Source organism: Pelodiscus sinensis, chromosome 32 (assembly GCF_052426305.1).
Source record: "Pelodiscus sinensis isolate ZL-2025 chromosome 32, ASM5242630v1, whole genome shotgun sequence".
Classification (NCBI taxonomy): Eukaryota; Metazoa; Chordata; order Testudines; family Trionychidae; genus Pelodiscus; species Pelodiscus sinensis.
Window position 1 is genome coordinate 4,084,401 of NC_143083.1, and position 18,707 is coordinate 4,103,107.

At 43.0% G+C, this 18,707-nt stretch overlaps 1 protein-coding gene across 2 annotated transcripts in view; it reads right to left on the reverse strand.

Moving 5' to 3' along the window:
- The window catches only part of AP3D1 (adaptor related protein complex 3 subunit delta 1), an 88,159-nt gene that overhangs the window by 36,370 nt on the left and 33,082 nt on the right, over positions 1 to 18,707 (reverse strand). The window contains exons 2-8 of one of the 2 annotated variants that reach the window (XM_075903208.2): positions 7,239 to 7,334; positions 6,540 to 6,620; positions 5,551 to 5,631; positions 4,406 to 4,513; positions 2,011 to 2,140; positions 442 to 581; positions 77 to 150 (exon numbers count right to left, since the gene is read on the reverse strand). In XM_075903208.2, the coding sequence (XP_075759323.1) occupies positions 77 to 150; positions 442 to 581; positions 2,011 to 2,140; positions 4,406 to 4,513; positions 5,551 to 5,631; positions 6,540 to 6,620; positions 7,239 to 7,334 (710 nt within the window). Of the gene's footprint in view, positions 1 to 76; positions 151 to 441; positions 582 to 2,010; positions 2,141 to 4,405; positions 4,514 to 5,550; positions 5,632 to 6,539; positions 6,621 to 7,238; positions 7,335 to 18,707 lie in introns of those variants that run through there. The other variant, XM_075903209.2, reaches the window with a different exon arrangement.

Here is an 18,707-nt window from a genome sequence, read left to right on the forward strand (position 1 = left end):
AGCCGACTCCAGTCACGCTAACACAAACAATGCTGAAGAATTAAGGAGATGAAACAAGAAACTTTTTCAGACTTACCTATGTATGAGATTAGTGAGCGGCTCAATCAATTTCTTTCCCAGCCTAGGTTCTAATGGAGTAAGAGCACCAAACTATTTGGAAAGAAAGGGAGGAAAGGAAATTCTTTTAATAGCTAGCTTTCGGTAGGGTAAAACAGTACTATCACCATTTCTGTGTCACAACACAACAACATTTAAAAATGTTTTGTCTCCTGTTGGTTACATTCCCACCCATTCTAACAGATGTCGGTTTCTCTTCCTTGTCATTTGGATTTACTAACAATAATGCCTCTAAGTGATAGCTTTATTTTCGCACCCAAGGTGCTGTTAATGAGCATGCTAGCCCCTGCAAAAGTGCTAACACAGAAGAACTGGAATACTTGCCAACTTTATAATTTTAATGAGGACCCAATTATTGGTTGAAGACGTCATCAACTTAAAAAAGAGTGGAGCAAGAGACAGGTAGTTCTTGGGATTGCGTCTGGCCAGCTCACAAATAACATTTACTGCCGCAGACTGGACACCTGAGAAACAGAAGTGGAAGAAAAGAGGATCCAGTGAACAATTCCACTGTAGCTTGATTGTCACTCAGAACAAACTGAACGAGAGCAGCTAAAGATCAGAGCAGAACAGGGCTGGAATTATTTATCATCCTCAAATCCAAAATTATTCTATGGAAGAAATTATATTCCAGTATTTTAAACAGGACCTCCAAATGATTAAGAAACTGGACTTGTGCCTTTTTTGGTTGCTGTATGATATAAAAGAGCCTGAAAGTTTTTCTTCCTCCTCTGTTTTCTGCTTTAGGAGGTACCGGTAATGTTAGCTCTGGGCTTCCCCATTTCTGTTAGAGGATTTGTTCAAGGGTGGGGAAGTTCAAGAAGCGTGCATTAGGCATTTAAGTTAAATAGATGTTATATGTGACACAGAAATGTAAACAGTGACTAAAAATCTTTATGTTTGTTCCAACTCCCACGGGCTTGGCTCTTGATTACAGCCTTCACCGTTTAGACAGAACCTGATTTCTTAATGGGAAACACAGGCAAGCAATGTTTTGAAGAGCTTTTCATGGGTAATGCATCATAGAACCCCCAAAAAAGCACAAGCACAACTCCCCCCCTCACCCTTTTGCAGGTAATCTTCTGACAGAGTAATTCTTGCTAGCATCTATCGCTGGAAGGCAGGTCTTGTCTTACCCAACCAGATCAGTCCAGTTAATCTAATTTTTTTTAAATTACCTTCTTGCATTTTAAACACAAGTCAACTGACAGTCATAGGCCTGAATCCCAGGTGGAATTCTCAAAATGAATTGACAGCACCCTAAATAAATCCTGGGAAGACTATCTGGCTATAGAAATGGGAGTATTTATGTCCGGCAACTGTAAGAATTCTCTGTTGCAGCTTCCTAGTGATGCATTCCCCAAGAATTTAGTCTCGGTATTTTACCTTCTGTCGTGTAGTACTAACATGAAAGTGCTGCAATACAAGCAGATTCAAGAGGCTGTTTAGGCCCCAAAAATCACTTTTTAAAAAAACATGGAAGAGATTCCTGCTACATTAAGTGAAATATTTAAAATGTTTTGCTCACATCCAGTTATTACAAACCTATCACTGCAGCTTTCTGAGAAGGTATGAGAAGCAAAAAACTGAAGTTGACTACTGTATTTTCAAGTAGCCACGCTAAGTGAAATGCACGAGTGGTTTGATGTAATTATGACTTAATCCATTCATCCAGCCTAGTAACAAGTAATGGCTTTTTCAAACCAAAAACGTGTTGTTAATCTGCTCACATCCCCTGAAGCATTCAGCTGCCTGCCAATAGATACAGTAATAACTTAAGAACATGTAACCAGTTACCTTCCTTTGCCTCCCATGAATCAACCACCACTAAAAATTCATGTCTTCACTGAGGTCCCGTTCTGCAATAGAAGTAGTTTATTAAAATTCACTAACCAGGATCTGGATCTTCCAGTTTCTCTTTAAGGCGAGGGAACGCAGGACGGAGGGACTCGGGGTACTTCAAAAACACTTTGTACATGATTAACACTGCCTTCTTCCTGATATAAGGCTTTGTGTGAGACATCTGTTAGTGAAACAACTGGAGTCAGACTCTTCGCATGCTCACATTCCCAAGAGGTCTCTTTCAAGATACCACTTTTAGTCAATGCCTCCACCGCAACACCTATAAACATGGATTCTGTGGGGCAGCCTTTCCATGCAGCTGTTTTTAGTGCACTCACCAGTGTAAGATAAAAAGCAAAACATTAGCCGTGCAAGTGAAAACAAATAGTCAAAGCATTCCTTGTGGTCTGGCCAGGGATGCAAAATTTACAAGAGACCAGAGTTCAAGGATCAACCACAAGGCTTCTGCTCTGGATGTGTCTTATAGAGCCTGCTCCCGAGGGGCTGCCTATCACCTGTTCTTAGAGTCACTGCATTCAACCACTCCTATCGGTCAAGCTACCAGGTAGCCTCCAACAGCCATCTTCAAGACAGAAACTTCCAGTCTCAAGTACACAGTCCCCAGCTTGCGAACGAGTTACGTACCAAGCACCTGGTCGTAACTCGATCTGTTTGTAAGTTGGACTCTATTCATTTAAATGTGACCGCGCTGTTCATAAGCACGGATCGCACATTCATAACTCGGGGACCGGCTGGAATGCACTTAATGGGAGGTTGGTTATAAGTACAAACAGTCGTAAGTCGACATGTTCGTAACTCGGGGACCACCTGTACTGCCAACATGGGCGGAGGTGATATGAGGCAATCAGGCTAATACAGGAAGAGCATGAGGCAAAGAAACAGCGTCTCAAACTGCCCTGCTCACTATTAAATAGGGCCTTCACCTTTAGACTAGCCATCATACCGACGTATTAATACTTCTCTCCATTATCAAACCCTGTCTGAAGGGTCTGGGTGCTGACCAGATGCGTACAGTGGGACTAACATCAGAAAGGGGTACGCATCATAAAAGTGGAAAGAGAACAGATTTTATACCGGAAACATCACCTGTAATATACAGCCACTCCACAACTTATGAACACACCGACTTGTGACCATCTGTACTTACGACCAACCTCCAATTAACCCCATTATAATATTTTTGAGTTGAGAACCATGTATGTCAAGTTTTTCTAACAGCACGGGCAGCACGTTTAAGGGTATTTCCAACTTACGACCAAATCGAGTTACGACCAGGTGTTCGGAACGTAACCCGTTCGTAAGTCGGGGACTGCCTGTACTCGGGCTTTAAGGTCAGAAGAGACCATCGCAATCATCTAGTCCAGAGTGGGGAACCTTTTTTGAGATGGGGACCACTCACCCAAATAAAAATTAATTGGGGGTCATAAGAATGGCCATACTAGGTAAGACCAAAGGGTCTATCTAGCCTAGTATCCTGTCTTCCAAAAGTGGCCAATGCCAGATGCCCCAGAGGGAGGGATCACAACAGATAATCCTCACATGATCCCTCCCGTCATCCATTTCCAGACAAAGAAAAAAGATCCTCACTGATGTGGCCCCCGAGAAGCAGAGGGGGAAAAAATAGACATTCGCCTCACCCATCAATTCGGAGCACCAGATTTCCCATTGTACTCCAGCCCCCTGTAGGGGTCCCCTCAAATCTCCCCTCCTCCCCAGCCCCCGGCCAGGCCCAGATTCTTTTTTCTTGGGGACAGGGGCTAGTACATTTTGTATTCTCCCCTCCCCAGCTGTGGAGTAGGGCCAAAAATGAGGGAGTCAGTGTGCAGGAAGGACTGCGGGAACAGGAATGGGGTGTGGGAGGAGGGTGCAGGAGTGGGCTGGGGGTGGAGGTGTGGGATCTGGGAGGGAGGACAGGGCCTTTACTTGGCCCAGCCCTTAGGGGGGGAACTGGTAGCTCCATGCCACCCAGCATGTGCGGGTATTGCCCCAGATTCTTAGCCAATGCGAGAGGCAGGGAGAGAGCCTGCAGTCCCCTAAGCTGAGTTTCACCCCAGCCAGAAGAAGTGGGGATGGGAGCATGCAAAGCTGCTTCCTCCCCACGTCAGGCACTTTTGCTCTGATTTCCTGCTGCTCTCCCAAGCCTACTTGTTCTTGGTAGTTTGTGACAGCACTTGGACAAGTTTCTAAAATGAACTCTGAGTGCACAGTTAGTTTGCCAACTTTGAGACAGGAACATCCAAACAGATTATATGAGTTAGGAGCTGTAAAGCTCCCAAGACACAAAAACTGATGATAACCAATTATCAGTTTTCAGACATAACACTTGTACATTTTATAACAAACAGTATGCTTTTAATAGCCTACATACAGTCTAGACAGTCATAGAAAAAAGGTTTGCTCACTTCTTTTTTTAAAATCAACTTACCAGAGTCATGATGTCATTTGCCAAGTCTCTGGCAAGATCTGGAGTAACAAAACAGGACAAACCAGTCAGTGCTACTCCAGTATCATACTGGTTAGGGCTACTCAGATCCTAGAAGAATAAAAACAGGGTTAAAAACTGATTTATTCAAAGAAAGCTCAGGGTAAAAGACAACCATCTCATACTTGAATGAAAAAAACGGCCCAGTTTCAAAGAAGAGCCGTTTCCTTTCTATGGATACTAGTTCTGACATTGTGGTTTGGGAGGATTTGCTGTATTTGATTTTGAGAAAACTGCCCACTTCATTAGTCTCATCCTCTCCAATATGGTGCCACTACTTTAATACATGCAATAATCGATATAGCTATAGAATATTGGGAGCATAACAGCTGATAGTGTCACACGATATTTCAGAAGCTGCATGTGCATCTAGAAACATGAACATTTTTCCACTTATTTATTCCTGACTGAAATCCTAACTCTACAAAAAAATCAGTGGGTGTTTTGTCACTGACTTCAGTGGGGCCAATACCTAGTTGGGAGTCCCAGATATAGTTCAAATTTTGCACAGTTTGTGTAATTTACATTTCATGTTAGTACCTCATGGCAGGTGGAGGAAAAAGATTAGGCTAACAATTTGAAATCAGACTTTGGAATGAAAGTGAAACCTCTTATCGTTCACTTTGGTTTTAATGCTTTGGGCCAGGTGATGGTCCCCTCTTCTCAATACATTAGTTGCTAGGTCAAGGGAGCACAGAAGAGCCTAAACAAAGCCATTTTAGTACAAAAACATTCATAAAAAGAATGCAACAGCCTTGTACTAAACAAGATTCAGAGAATACCTATATTGCAGATTCTCCTTAACAAAGAGCTGAACATAGTTACAAAATAAAGGACGTCTCCGTCAGACCTGAACATAGTTAAATAAAAGAAACACGCTGGTTCTTGAGGTTACAGATTGAACACAGTCCCATTCTGCTGACTTTCTCTGAAGCAAGCAAGAACCATGTTCAGCCATTTATAACAAATCTAAACACAGGTTGGTATCTGATGGAAGAGCTGTCCTAGTATTTAGGGCACAGATTAAAAGGGCATTTATTTTAAAGACCAAAAGTCTGCACCCCTTCCCACTGAAGCTAACACCTTACCTTTCTAATCTGATTGGTAGTCAGCATAATTACATCAGTCCCTTCGTGAAAGCACTGAGAGGCAGCTAGGTAACCAATTCTCTGCACAGTTAAGAAAAACAGAAAGTGAGTCATTTACAAATGATTATTTTCCCCAGCATCTGCAAAAGGCTAACTGAATACACCATCAGCACAATCTGAACATTGCACAATTGAACAGGGAGAATATGTTGCCTAGGGGTTACAGCAGCAACAGTGCACTATTGGTTCTATGTGCTTAGTCCTTTCACACACTGCTTGTGTGCACTTTATCCAGTAACTTCGCGGATGAACTTCCCCATCTAATGAGTCTGATTAAGCTACTCCGCCAGGGTTTTAAAGCCACCCCTCCAACTGGCATGGTCTCCTCTGTCCATCTCAGTACTGAAACCAACAACTCAAGGAGCCTAAGCCCTCCTCTGCCAACTACTAAGGGCCTTCGGAGAACTGGACTGCACTTCTGCTGCCCACGTGTCAGGTGGAGTGAGAACTTCGCTCTCTGGGGCTGTCAACTCAGCACCAATTCCCCAGCACTGAATTTATTGTAGAAGAAAAGATGCCTGGTGACCTAGCAGCAGGAGTTACATGGCCAATTCGGTTCAGACCCTCCGCATCACTCTGGCTTGAATGGCAGTGCTCTTTTGGAGAGGGGGCCTGCTTTCCTGACTCCTGAGCAAGAGGCCCCAAAGCTTCATCCAGCCCTCCTTGGCCAGACAGTGGCCTTTCCCAGTGTGACACACTCACTCATGAAAAAACATTCCAAAACATTTAATGAATGAACACACCAACTGATAAGCAGGGCTAAGTAACCCGAACAGGAGGCAAGACTAGAGATGTCTCAAAAAAGCACACACTCAGCTTGTCTGGTTGAAGAAAGTAATGCTGATGTTTTATGTCCTGTTGGCCTGGCATAAGAGGACTTTGGATGAGGGATGTGTTGGCTAGAAAACGCAATTTTAAAGGCAACTTACTTTGAATGTAAACTTGGATGCGCTCATTACTTCAATAATATTGAATGCAGCCCAACTGATGTCATAGCCCAGCATCTGTAACTGTTAGAAAAAGAGCCAAAGAACAATACTTCAAAATACAAGACCCAGTACAGAATCGGGACATTTGTAACAATAGGGCTACTGTTACAAGCTGAAGATGTGCAGTAATAAATATACAGAATACATGTTCTCAACAGCTCAAGTCACATGTCTATTTAATTTTATCTCCTCCTTCCCCAGAATAGAAAGGCTTCAAGTAAAAGTCCCTTTTAATTAAGCAAGTTTCCAATGAGAGTGATTTCAGGTATTAAATCTATGTACATCACATATTTAAAATGTCTCTCTCCTGCTGCTTCATTAAAGGCCCATGTAAAGAGAGAAATTCATTGACTAAAGAAACAAGTAGCAAACCTACTATGTACAGGGGTCATGAAAACAATTAAGAAAATCTCTAACCTTTCAGGTGCAAGTAGCATTAAGAATACTGAAGCACCCGCACTAAATATTCTCCAAAAAGGAGTGATTATTTTTAGTTGGTGTCTCTTAACCACTTTCAGAAAATATGCTTACGTCATTTGACATAAGTAAAGCTAACAAAGCACAGTTTGCACAGTTCGTTGGCAGTTAAGAGAGTAAAATAAAAGGTTCTGTAACATTATAACCTAGCAAGGCACTTACATATGTAAGTTTGCAAACAGCATTCGCTTTCACTGCAATGTTATCCTGCTTGAGCTCCTGTTTGATCTCATCAATGCACTGGGAGATGTACTTTGCCTGTGGGAAGAGACAGTTATTTTCATAGGTAGTTACATGAATCATTCTTCAGCCTGATGACTGCATATCGGGGCCCAACCTGACCCTTTGTGTGTTCATTATCCATTTATCTCACATTTTAATAACCCTCTCTTGATAAGCTTTCAATTCTGAAGAAATTGGCCAGTCAGAACCATTGTGCTAAATGTTACAGCCAAAAGGAGGCTGAAATGTTTCTTCAAATCTATTTTCAAGTTCCTGTGAAAAACTCAATTTAGCCCAGAGCTGCTCTTGGAAATCGTAGTAGGAAGGATACATTAGGTGGTTATGTATGTAACAGTCGAAGAAAAAAAATCTAGCATCAGGATTCTACTTTCACCATTTGTAGATCATACTCATTACTGCCTCACTAGGGTGTTAGGACTTAACTGTTTGGTATGTGCCAAGAGAACTTAGGCTGCCAGACACCACAGAAAGAACAGTATTAGGTTCGTTGATAAAAAATAACTGTAGACTACTCTTATATTTCCTTAATAAACCCCCCTCATCCCGGGGTTGGCAACCTTTGGCATGTGACTCATCAGGGTAATCCACTGGTGAGCCCAGAGACATTTTGGTTATACTGATCACTCACAGGCATGGTCCCCCTGCAGCTCCCAGTAGCTGTGGTTCACCCTGCCCTACACTTTGAAGATGAAATTTTCAAGTCCTCCACCACACCCCTTCAGCATGTTACAACCACAGCTGAAAACTAGACAGGACTATCTTTGAAGGCCTTCAATGCTACTGCTTGGACGTGAGAAGGGGTCATTATTGAGGAACTTAAGGCATTTGTTTCTCAGCCCCAACCCCCTCTCCAAAAGAATTTCCCAATTAAGCTAAAAAAGCCACCAGGTCCAGAGCAAGCCAGAAGGGGGAGTCCTCTGTATGTTTATACATTCAGCACCACAAACACGTCACCCGCATTCCCCGTTATTCCTACCAAAAGGTCACGGGACAAGAGTCTTAAGAGGTGAATCTGGAGCAACTGTGACCTTCACTTATAGTCATTGGATTTCTACCATTTAAACAGCAGTATCTATATTACTGCCTAAGGGCACCTAAAGGAGAAAAAAACCTTCCCTTAAAAAAAACCACATACATATTGGGGTATTTACAATCCCAAGTAAAATAACTGTTAGAGGAATGTGAATTATCCCGTATTAATACCCAACTGCTCCCTACCCACTGTTACTTCCTTCAGCAAGTGACATCTAAGAAAGGTTGGATATGGAAATCCATTGGTCTCCTGCCATTCCTTAATATTGCTCCTCTTTATACAGGAATTACTGCATAATCTGGACTGTTCTTTGGTCTTTTTTTAGAGTGCTAGAATCAAATTCATGCTTGAAGTCATGGGATTTAGTCACCAGATAGTGACATGGGGGGGGGGGGGTCTGTATTATCTTTAATAAAATGGCATATCCAGACAAGAAAAAGGCATTTGTGATGCAAAATCAAACCATGAAATGATCCTAGTTAGGGCAAGTGGTAACTGCACACTAATTTAGGAGCTTTACTTTCCAAAGCAACAGCATTATGGTGACAGTTCACACAGTTAAAGGCATAGCAACATTTTACTTTGGAAACTTTTGTCAAGATCCAAGATTGCTAAATAGATCCATATAGGAGCAGTTTTGCTGGCTCGCTGCCTTCAAGAGTGTTACAAAAGCACAAGTTACAAGAAAGAAAAATAGACGTTGATCATTTCTGATTCTAGTCGGTTCAGCTACCCCTCAATTTTGTAGCCATTGGGTAGTACAGTGAGAAGTCTGGAGGGGAACGAAAAATGACTGCTATCACCCTTGCAATACACAAGCCATTAGGGAAAAAAGATTTAATTTCAAGAAACTGCTCCATACTTTTTAAATTAAATCATGCAAGACAAATGCTTCAGTAGCATATGTTTGTGATTTAGTAATTTAATTTTGCTATTATTTCTCATTCCATTAAAACAAAGATTAAAATAAAAGTAACAAAAGGGACAATCTTGACTTACAGAATGATGAATTAAGGCTGGAACTTGTAACTATGCTTACAGAATTGTAAAAGGGACGATACACTCAAAATTGATTTACCTCAAAAGTGAATTAAACATAATTTTTATTTTAAATGCCCACTATTTAGCTTTGACTTTCTAACTGCCACTTCCCCCCGTGGCGTCTGGAACCCCAAACCTGCAGCACTTTTACAATGAAGCACATTAAAACAAAAGTGAAAGCGGTTTCATTGTCCAAACAAATGCAAAATAGATGACAATATAAATAAAGAGATCATTTAAAATTCTTTCACACTATCAAAAATGTTAGTATCCACAGTACTGAAATTTTGGTTATCATATGATTTAAATTGTCAGTTCGCCTTTATCGTGAACCATGAAGCAAAAAAAGTTTACCAGCCATTTACAAATTAAACAAAACCCCTCATGCTTTATTTCCCATTAAAGATAAAAATATCAGGTCTTCACTATTCAACCTCTGCTGGAAGACTGTGATCAGATCTTTAGAGTCACAGAACAGCGATGTCACCTGATGCTGAAATAAAGTGATTCTGATAAAATGAGATACAATGCACAAATCCGAATTAAGCAAAAGTTGACAAAAGTTACTACATTTAAAATTCCAAATGTTGCACAATTCAAAAACAAGTCAGATTACAATTTGCAGCATGTGAGGACTGTTACTGCTTAGCTAGAGGAGCCCCCCAAAATGCCATCAAGCACACTTTAAAAAAAGGAGAATTTTAATGTTTCTTTTGTCAACCCAAAATTTTTCTTATAGTATTGCATGGAACACTCCATTTTCCTATTAATAACTGCTCCAAATGTGGTGACTAAATTTATTTATAATTGTGCAAGATAGAGGGATTAGCCCTACTTTAAGCCACAAATCTCAACTTTTAATGTCTTAGACTGTGAGTCTGTCTTCATACATTGTGTTTTGAGTATCCTAATAATTGCTTTGTAAAAAGCTTTGAAATATCCACAGTATGAAAGCCTACATAGAAAGCCCAAATTCTATCCCATTCAGACAGACTGGAGAGAAACCATAATTTAAGAGTTTAAACTACATTTTTTATATTTATAAATAAGCACTTGATAGCTGCTGACTGATTCTCTTATACAATGTGCAACCGAACTCTTAAGCAATCCATTGTACCTAACATTAAATATTTCATGTTCATGTAGCAGTGTGCTGAAACAGGAGTCACAGAATCCTTCCCATGCATATCTGGTTCCTGTAACTTGGCAAGCAACATCCGTGCTGGTGGCAATGCCAGGACTCTAATGCAGATGCTTATTCCTCAGCGCAAGGAAACAGACACCATCTCTCCAAGCTCTTTATGGATACTAGGGATGTAAAATCCCACGTATTTGGTTAACTGGCTAAACATATTGTTTAACAAGTTAACCAATTAAGGCGGGGGAGGGAGGCACCGGAGTGCCTGGTGACTGAAGCAACCCCCCACCTCAGGGAGGGGCTGCTCCAATCACCAGTACAGGTGACGCTTACCGGTCCAACAGCCACATCCCGAATGGATATTAAAATAAGCCTGAAAACACTCTGTGAGAATGTCAATATCCCCCGTGCCATCAATAAAATGAAAGGAGCTGAAAGATTAAATAGCGAGTATGGGACTTTGATCTGTCTTAACAAGAGAAAGGAACGCATGCAGTAAAAGCCAAAATGTGGCTGACAAGAACAAAATCCTGAGTCCCAAGCTACCTCCCGCTTGTATAGAATTAAAAATTGAAAATGCAGATTTCTACCGCCACTTAATATTTGTAAAGATGGTGACACCATAGAAATGTATGAAAGTGAGCAAAGAATGTTGCCATTTTTACAATCACTGCCCTTCCAGATTAGCAATCAAGAGAGTTTTTACACATTTGGATTGGCTTGGTTGAACCTTTAACAGATTAGCTGTTGAAAAACCAAGCCATTTTGGGAGTACAGTAGAACCTTAGAAATATGAGCAGAGTTACAAACTGACCAGTCAACCACATACCTTATTTGAAGCTACAACAGGGGTGGGCAATAATTTTTGACTGGGGGCCACTTCAGAAATTTCTGAAGTGGCCCCGGGCCACCCCACAAGGGGCAGGGCCTCAGGCAGAAGTGGCGGAGCCAGGACACTTTCTGCTGAAGACTATAAGTAGGCATGCTCGGCTAATCAGCTGGGCGGGCAACAGAGAAATGGTTGGCAGGCGGGATCCAACCCCTGGGCCTGATTTTGCCCAGCCCTGAAATAAAGGGTGGGGTTTTTAGGTTGAGGGGGATATTAAAACAAACCTGTGGAATCTTACCATTTGATTTAGGGGTTTACTGTTTGAATGCCCAAGTTACCTGTGAAAACACAAGTCACGTCTCTGCTTAATGGTTACAGATTCTATTCTTGTGAAATTGTGTGCTACTGTCCATCTTCCACAATCCATATCTAATACAGGGTGGCCCCGTGACACGTTGGTTCTGCACTAGCGTTGCTGACGCTTGTGAGAATTGTTGCATTTTAAGTCCTCCCATTCCCTGTTCTTCCATTGCATTAAAAAAAAAGACCAATTGCGCAAACGGAAGTCAGCTGCGGGGGAAAAAAAATTGGTTTTGTGTCCTTTCACTATACCTCCGGGGCAAAGGAGCAAAGCCGCATGGGCAGCGGGGTCCGCCACCTGTGCAGCTTTGCTCGGGTCTCCCTGCTGTGCTGGGGAGTCCCCCCCAGCACACCAGGGAGACCCGGAGCAGCTTTTCTCGCCCCGGAGGACACGGTGGTGGGACCGCTGCACCATGGGCAGTCCCGCCGCCTGCGAGCTCCGGGGCGAGAAAAGCCCCGTTCGTAAGTGCGACTCCGACATAAGTTGGATCCGCGTAAGTCGGGGACTGCCTGTACCATATAAAATAGAACACAGGAACTCACCAATCCAGGACTAGTTCTGCACTGCAGAGGGGTTGGTTTCTTGACGCATATGGGTGCATACAGGTGAAGTTTTCTATCCAGCAGGTGTTCGCATGACACCACATTTCACTATGGGCTGTGTCTGGCATACACCTAGATCACTAACACTCCACTTACTACCAACAAAAGCGGCGAGGAGTCCTGTGGCACCTTATAGACTAACCGAAGTGTTGGAGCATAAGCTTTCGTGGGCAAAGACCCACTTCATCAGATGCATGTGATGAAGTGGGTCTTTGCCCACGAAAGCTTATGCTCCAACACTTCGGTTAGTCTATAAGGTGCCACAGGACTCCTTGCCTCTTTTGAAGATTCAGACTAACATAGCTACCCTCTGATACTTACTACCAACACTAGCCTGAACTTTCTTTAATCTTTCATTGAGGATTCAGAAGACTCTTCAGGATCCTGCAGCACCTCAGGGTCATCATCATCAATTGTCATTATTGATATAGAAGATGTTGGAGACTGGGCTGAATCCAATGACCATATGACACCCTGGTTTCAGTTTGCTTACTTGTCTTCTACCTCTTTTGCGTACAAGTAGACTGCAGAATATAGTCCCAGTTACTAGACTGAAGATTTGTATCGGGAGATAACATCTTTTACTGTAATTGCCATTAATAACCTCAAGCAACTCAAGTCATTTTGCCTCTGATCTGAAGTCTCTCAGAGTTCTAGGAGGTGTCTACTAATGATCCATTAATACGAGGGCAATTATATTTTAGTGCTCATTTAAGCGTTTATTCTTCTATTAAGAAGCAAATAGAGGTCATGTCAGGAAAAGTCGAGCTGCAAGATGTTTGTCAGAAGGTGAATTTGAAAAGAAATACCAGTTCATCTTATTACTCCGAGCACCAGATAAATCCCACTCTTTCTGGCAGCCACGTATCACTCAAATTAGTACACAAATAGTAAGCAAAGAAACTGATCAATGCATTTAACTTTGTCCATTTGCTGATAGCTTTTTTAAAAATGATTACATGTGTCCATTGTAACCAAAGTGCTGGAACAGGAAAGCCTTTCAGTAGCACATTCAAAGGGAAAACTGCCAGCTAGCAATACAGACTTTCCCGAATCCTCACAGGGTAGGACCATACAGCAAAGAAACTCTCCCGGGCAACTCAGGCTCCTGGGGCATGCGCTCAGGGACTGTGTCATTGCTGTAGGCTTCTGGGCTCGGACGAGAGCTTGAGCACTGGGTTCTAGAGCCGCAGGTTCTTCTTTGCTGTGCAGACATACACTGACTGGTTAAGCACAAGAGTAGAGGTCAACACAAAGGTATTTCATTTGGCCTACAACCTAAACCACCATTCATTACCCACATCCATGAGGGAGAGACAGCTCCCATACTGTCCACAGGAGGAGGACTACCACATGAACTCTACCAGAATACTTGATGTGGTACAACCTTTGTGTTCAGATAAGCCCCAAGTGTCCACATTGTGGGGTATATGACACTCAACAGCAGCATTAGATGAGGGAACAATGACAGAGTACAAGCCATTGGAGAACCATCTTCCATTTCACTTCATCTAAAACTAGGGATGTTAAGTTGCGAGTAACTGACTAATCGAATAGTCGATGCACTTTGCATGGGCTATTAGATTAGTCAATAGAACGCCTCCACCTTTGAAATGTAGCAACAGCCCCGCAGTATTTCAAAGCGGCAGTGCTGCATAGAGCCCAGGGTCAGCGGGGCAGTCCTCAGCTGATCCCAGGCTCCATGTGGCGCTGCCACTTTAAAACACCACATGCAGCCTGGGGACACCCCAGCTGACTGTGGGCTGCACACCACGTTTCAAAGCAGCAGCACTGCGGGGAGCCCGGGGTTTGGCTCCAGGCAGTGCTGCCATTTTGAAGTATCCCCTACTCCCTCTTCCCCCCCCCCCCACCTCTTTCTGATAGAGGCAGCAAGGGTGGGGGAAGCAACTAGTCCATTAGCCTGTAGACTCTCTGATAAGCATTTGCTAATGGGCTAGTCAACTAGTCCTTCACATCCCTATCTAAAACTACTTTGGAGTTTGAGATTACTTGTTCCTTATGTGAATTTTTACAGCCCATTGGCACAGTCTCCTGTAGATCTCTAGTGGGAGCCCCATTAGATTAACAGGATTCAATAAGATTCCTTTGAAGAAAAAACTCCAATACAAGAAGAATACAAGAAACAAAAGACACTACAAGCAGAAAGCTTTGTTCAGGGGATCAGTGGGTATGAACTTTGTGTGAATCTCACTGGAATGCCACTGGCAATGAATGAGGAACACAGCAAATAGCTCTGATCTGTTTAGTTTTCCATTACATCTATATCCCAGAATACTGTCCAACCCACACTTGTTACCATACTGAAGGGGACAGTGTTTGAATGGAAGGCGGGAAGGGAGACAGACCATGTAGGAGTTCACCCCTATTCTCAGTCTCAAAGCATGTTTGGCCTCTAAAGCATCACATGTTAAGTTCCAGAGTATTTTGCAAGAAAATGGTAACGCCCAGATCCTCCCAAGACGAGTATCCAGTGGTCAGGAGAGCACAGGGAGTCAAGACTGCAGTGTTCTATTTCCAGCTCTACTACTGACTCACTGACATCCTGTGCTAATCACTTCTCTATAGCAGTATCCCCATCTGTTAAACAGAGTTAATACTTACCCTGCCAGGGATTTAGAGGCTCAGGGTGCCTCCCAGCCCAGGCAGGCGGACACAGATCGTGGAGGAAATAGGCAGCTAGCCAGTGCCTGCAGTGAGTACAAGCCCAGCTGACCCCCAGCACTGGTACTTGGGCAGCTAGCCTGTAGTGCAATGACCATATTGCTCACTTTCACACACCAGCTCACAGAGATCAGTGCATGTCTGCCTGCTTGAGGCATGAGGAATACTTCCAGCCTCAGCTCCCTCTAAGCTGCCCAGCAGCCTATCAAGGGCCGTGCACCTCCACACTCCCAGAGCCCTCACACCCACACATCACCCCCATATTGGCATGCCTAACAATTCATTCTGCACATGCATGGGAAAAATTTAGAGGGAAAATTGCTGCCAGCTGCAGTGTGTTGGATTTGTGGGAAGCAATTTGGAGATTCCAGGATCAAAGGCGCTGTACGTTAAGTGCAGCTAGGTGCTTTTCAGAAAGCAGTGTGCAGAGCTAATTTAAAGCACTTTATTTTTGAGTCCACTCATTCCAGGTACAGATTAGCTCTACCAGAGAAGGCAAACACTGCACTCAAATGTCATTCACAGCTTCAGTGTTTAAATTCGGGTTCTGGTTCCATAAAAGCCTCTTTTTAAGTGATCAATTCATGCTAGTCCAGCAGCTCATAACTCTGGTGAGTTCAACTGAAACACCCGTGAGTCTTGATATTGGTGTATCTTGCCTGGTAGCGGCCCCTAAGTAAGACAGAGACAAAGACTAAACATTGATCTACACTACACAGCTTTCAGCGACATAGCTGTGGTGCTAGAACTCACTGTTTGTCGGCACTTTTGCTGACAAAATATTTCCTCTTCCTATGAGCATGTTAAAGACAGGAGATCACTCCTACCCACAATGCACTGTTTACATTGTCACTTGCTGTAGCAAGATTGTATCTTGGGGCACGGGAACAGGGGGAATTTTCAGCACCTGTGAAAGACAAAAGTTATGTTGCTCAATTGGCAGTATAGACAAGACCTATGTAATTCAAATAGATCTTTCAGTCTGAGTCAGCTAAGAACCCAAGGAGCCACAAATGGCAAGCCCTAACCGAAGCATCTCCATGTCTTAGCAAATGATCACTGAAAATTCAGCAAGAAGTGGACAACTGCAGTGAAAAACTGGAGGGAACAGATAGAATTACACAGAGAAAAGGAGACTTCAAATCAAGTGAAAGATAAAAACACTTATGATCCTTTGGCCTGGCTAGAATCCCAAGAGGAATGCTTCCCAGGCAAAACACTGCTGCAATCAAGCATCGTGACTGAAAACCATGTGAGAAAACAGAAGGGGCAGGGGGAGGTGGGAGATGGCAAAAACATTTTCATGGCAATAATGCTAAAGTTCAAATGAATGCAGATGTACACAGTAATTACTTACAGCTAGAGATATAGCATGAAGTCATAACAAGCCCCTCTTTCTACACACACCGACCAAAGCAGACGTGGTAATATTAGGGATGGAAGAGAGTAGTTGATTTGTTGACTACTTGCATTTCCTCACCTCTTACTGCCTCTGGTGGGAGGAGCTGGTGCTGGGGAGAGCTGGCTTAAAGGCTGGTTCCTCCCTCACCAGCGCCATCCCCGCAGTGCCACTTGGTCCTCGTTCCCCCACCCCTGTTCCATGCTGCAGCTCCTATCTGCAGAGGATCCCAGCTCCGCATTAGGACCCCCCCGCAGGCAGAGGCTGCTGGACCTGGTACAAGCCAGGACTGAGCAAGCCTAGCACCCGGCTCAGTGCTGGGTCCAGGAGCTACCCCCCGCTGCAGCTCTGCAGTTTAAATGCAGTAGGAGCTAGGCTGTCCGCACGCCTGGCTCTTACTACATTTAAACCGCAGAGCCGCAGCAGGGGTAGCTCCTTCTGAGCACCTTCCCACCTCTTAACACCCTTTGTAAACATTTCCACACTTATAAAGATGCACAAACACTCACTGAAGAAGCATCGACATGTTTTGTTGGTCTATAAAGTGCTACCAGACTATCTGTTGTTTTTTCAGTTTGTCTAAATTCTGTTGAAGCAAAATGCAGGACAATGTAGCACTTTAAAGACTAACAAGATGGTTTATTAGATGATGAGCTTTCGTGGGCCAGACCCACTTCTCAGATCAAATAGTGGAAGAAAGTAGTCACAACCATATATACCAAAGGATACAATTAAAAAAAATGAACAAATATGAAAAGGACAAATCACATTGCAGAACAGAACTGTTCTGCAATGTGATTTGTCCTTTTCATATTTGTTCATTTTTTTTAATTGTATCCTTTGGTATATATGGTTGTGACTACTTTCTTCCACTATTTGATCTGAGGAAGTGGGTCTGGCCCACGAAAGCTCATCATCTAATAAACCATCTTGTTAGTCTTTAAAGTGCTACATTGTCCTGCATTTTGCTTCAACTACCCCAGACTAACACGGCTACATTTCTATCTCTAAATTCTGTGCATCTCAAGAACTCCTCTGGAAAGTGCAAATATTTTAAATGAACACAGAAAAATGAACCTGACCATACTGGAGAGAAAAAGATGGGATGGATAAATCCCTTCAAAATAGCTTTTTGTAACAAACCAAAGCACAAACTCAGACATTCATTCCTGCAATGTTTCATCTTCCCATAAGTCTCACTTTTCTTGTAAGATCACACTTCACCCTGGCAAGAGCGAAGCATCTGAAGTGTAGGTGAATTTTTTTAGCTGATTAACATTTATTGAAAGGGCTAATTTAACAGTTCTATCCCAAGAGGACTTGCTTCTTTACTTTTAAGTCTCTATCCTCATTTGCTTAAAACTTAGTATTTCAGAGGAGCTGCAAAGGACACTGATATTTGCATAAATCACTATAGCAACTTAGACAAAATTGAATGCATTAATGCTACCTCTGTCAGTAATTTTAAGTACAGAGGACAAGCAACCATGCAAAATATCAAAAAGATGCTAAACTATGTGTGACCTGTACCATGCCCTTACTGCTGCTACATTGGAGCAAAGCATCATCCACAGAGAAAGGTCTGAAGTCAAGGCTCTAGTACAGCCGTGGCCAACCTGAGGCTTGTGAGCCGCATGTGGCTCTCCGTCCCCCCACCTGTGGCCCCCATGCCGGCAAAAACAGCCCTCTCCTCCCGGCGCTGACCTGGGCAGGGGAGCCGTCTGGCACGGTCATGAAAGATGCAGAATTTAAACATGTTTAAATGCGTTTTCTTAAAGGGGCAGAGTGACCAGAAGCTCCTTTTAAAGGGACTGGGTTTTTTTTTGGGGGGGGGGGGGGCTTGTCAACTTTGCCCTGGCTCTTCGCGCTAGATCCACTGCTATCTTGGCTCTTTGCCCAGAATGGGCATGTTTTGGTGGTGACAGAACATAAAAGTGGTGGAGTTATGGAACAGCATCCGTTTTTAGCCTGGCATCAAGCTGCCAACGTGAATCAATGCAAAACAAGCAAAATAAATGAAACCTTAGAGTCTATGTCCAGCTTTTCAAGGACTTTGTAAAATACTCCACTTCTGTTATTCTACAGGAGAAAAATATATGATTATTGTTGTATCTGCTGCAGTGGGTATTAGTTGCTATCAAAATTCATCTTTAGGATTTCAGGGAAATATTTATGTGCCCTACAGTATGTTTTAATATTCTGCATAATACAATGTTCTTGAAGTACTGAGGAATAATAGAAGTGATCAATATTTGAAATGGAAAGATCAGCCTCTGCCATTTTATCCTGCAGTCTCAGGGCTG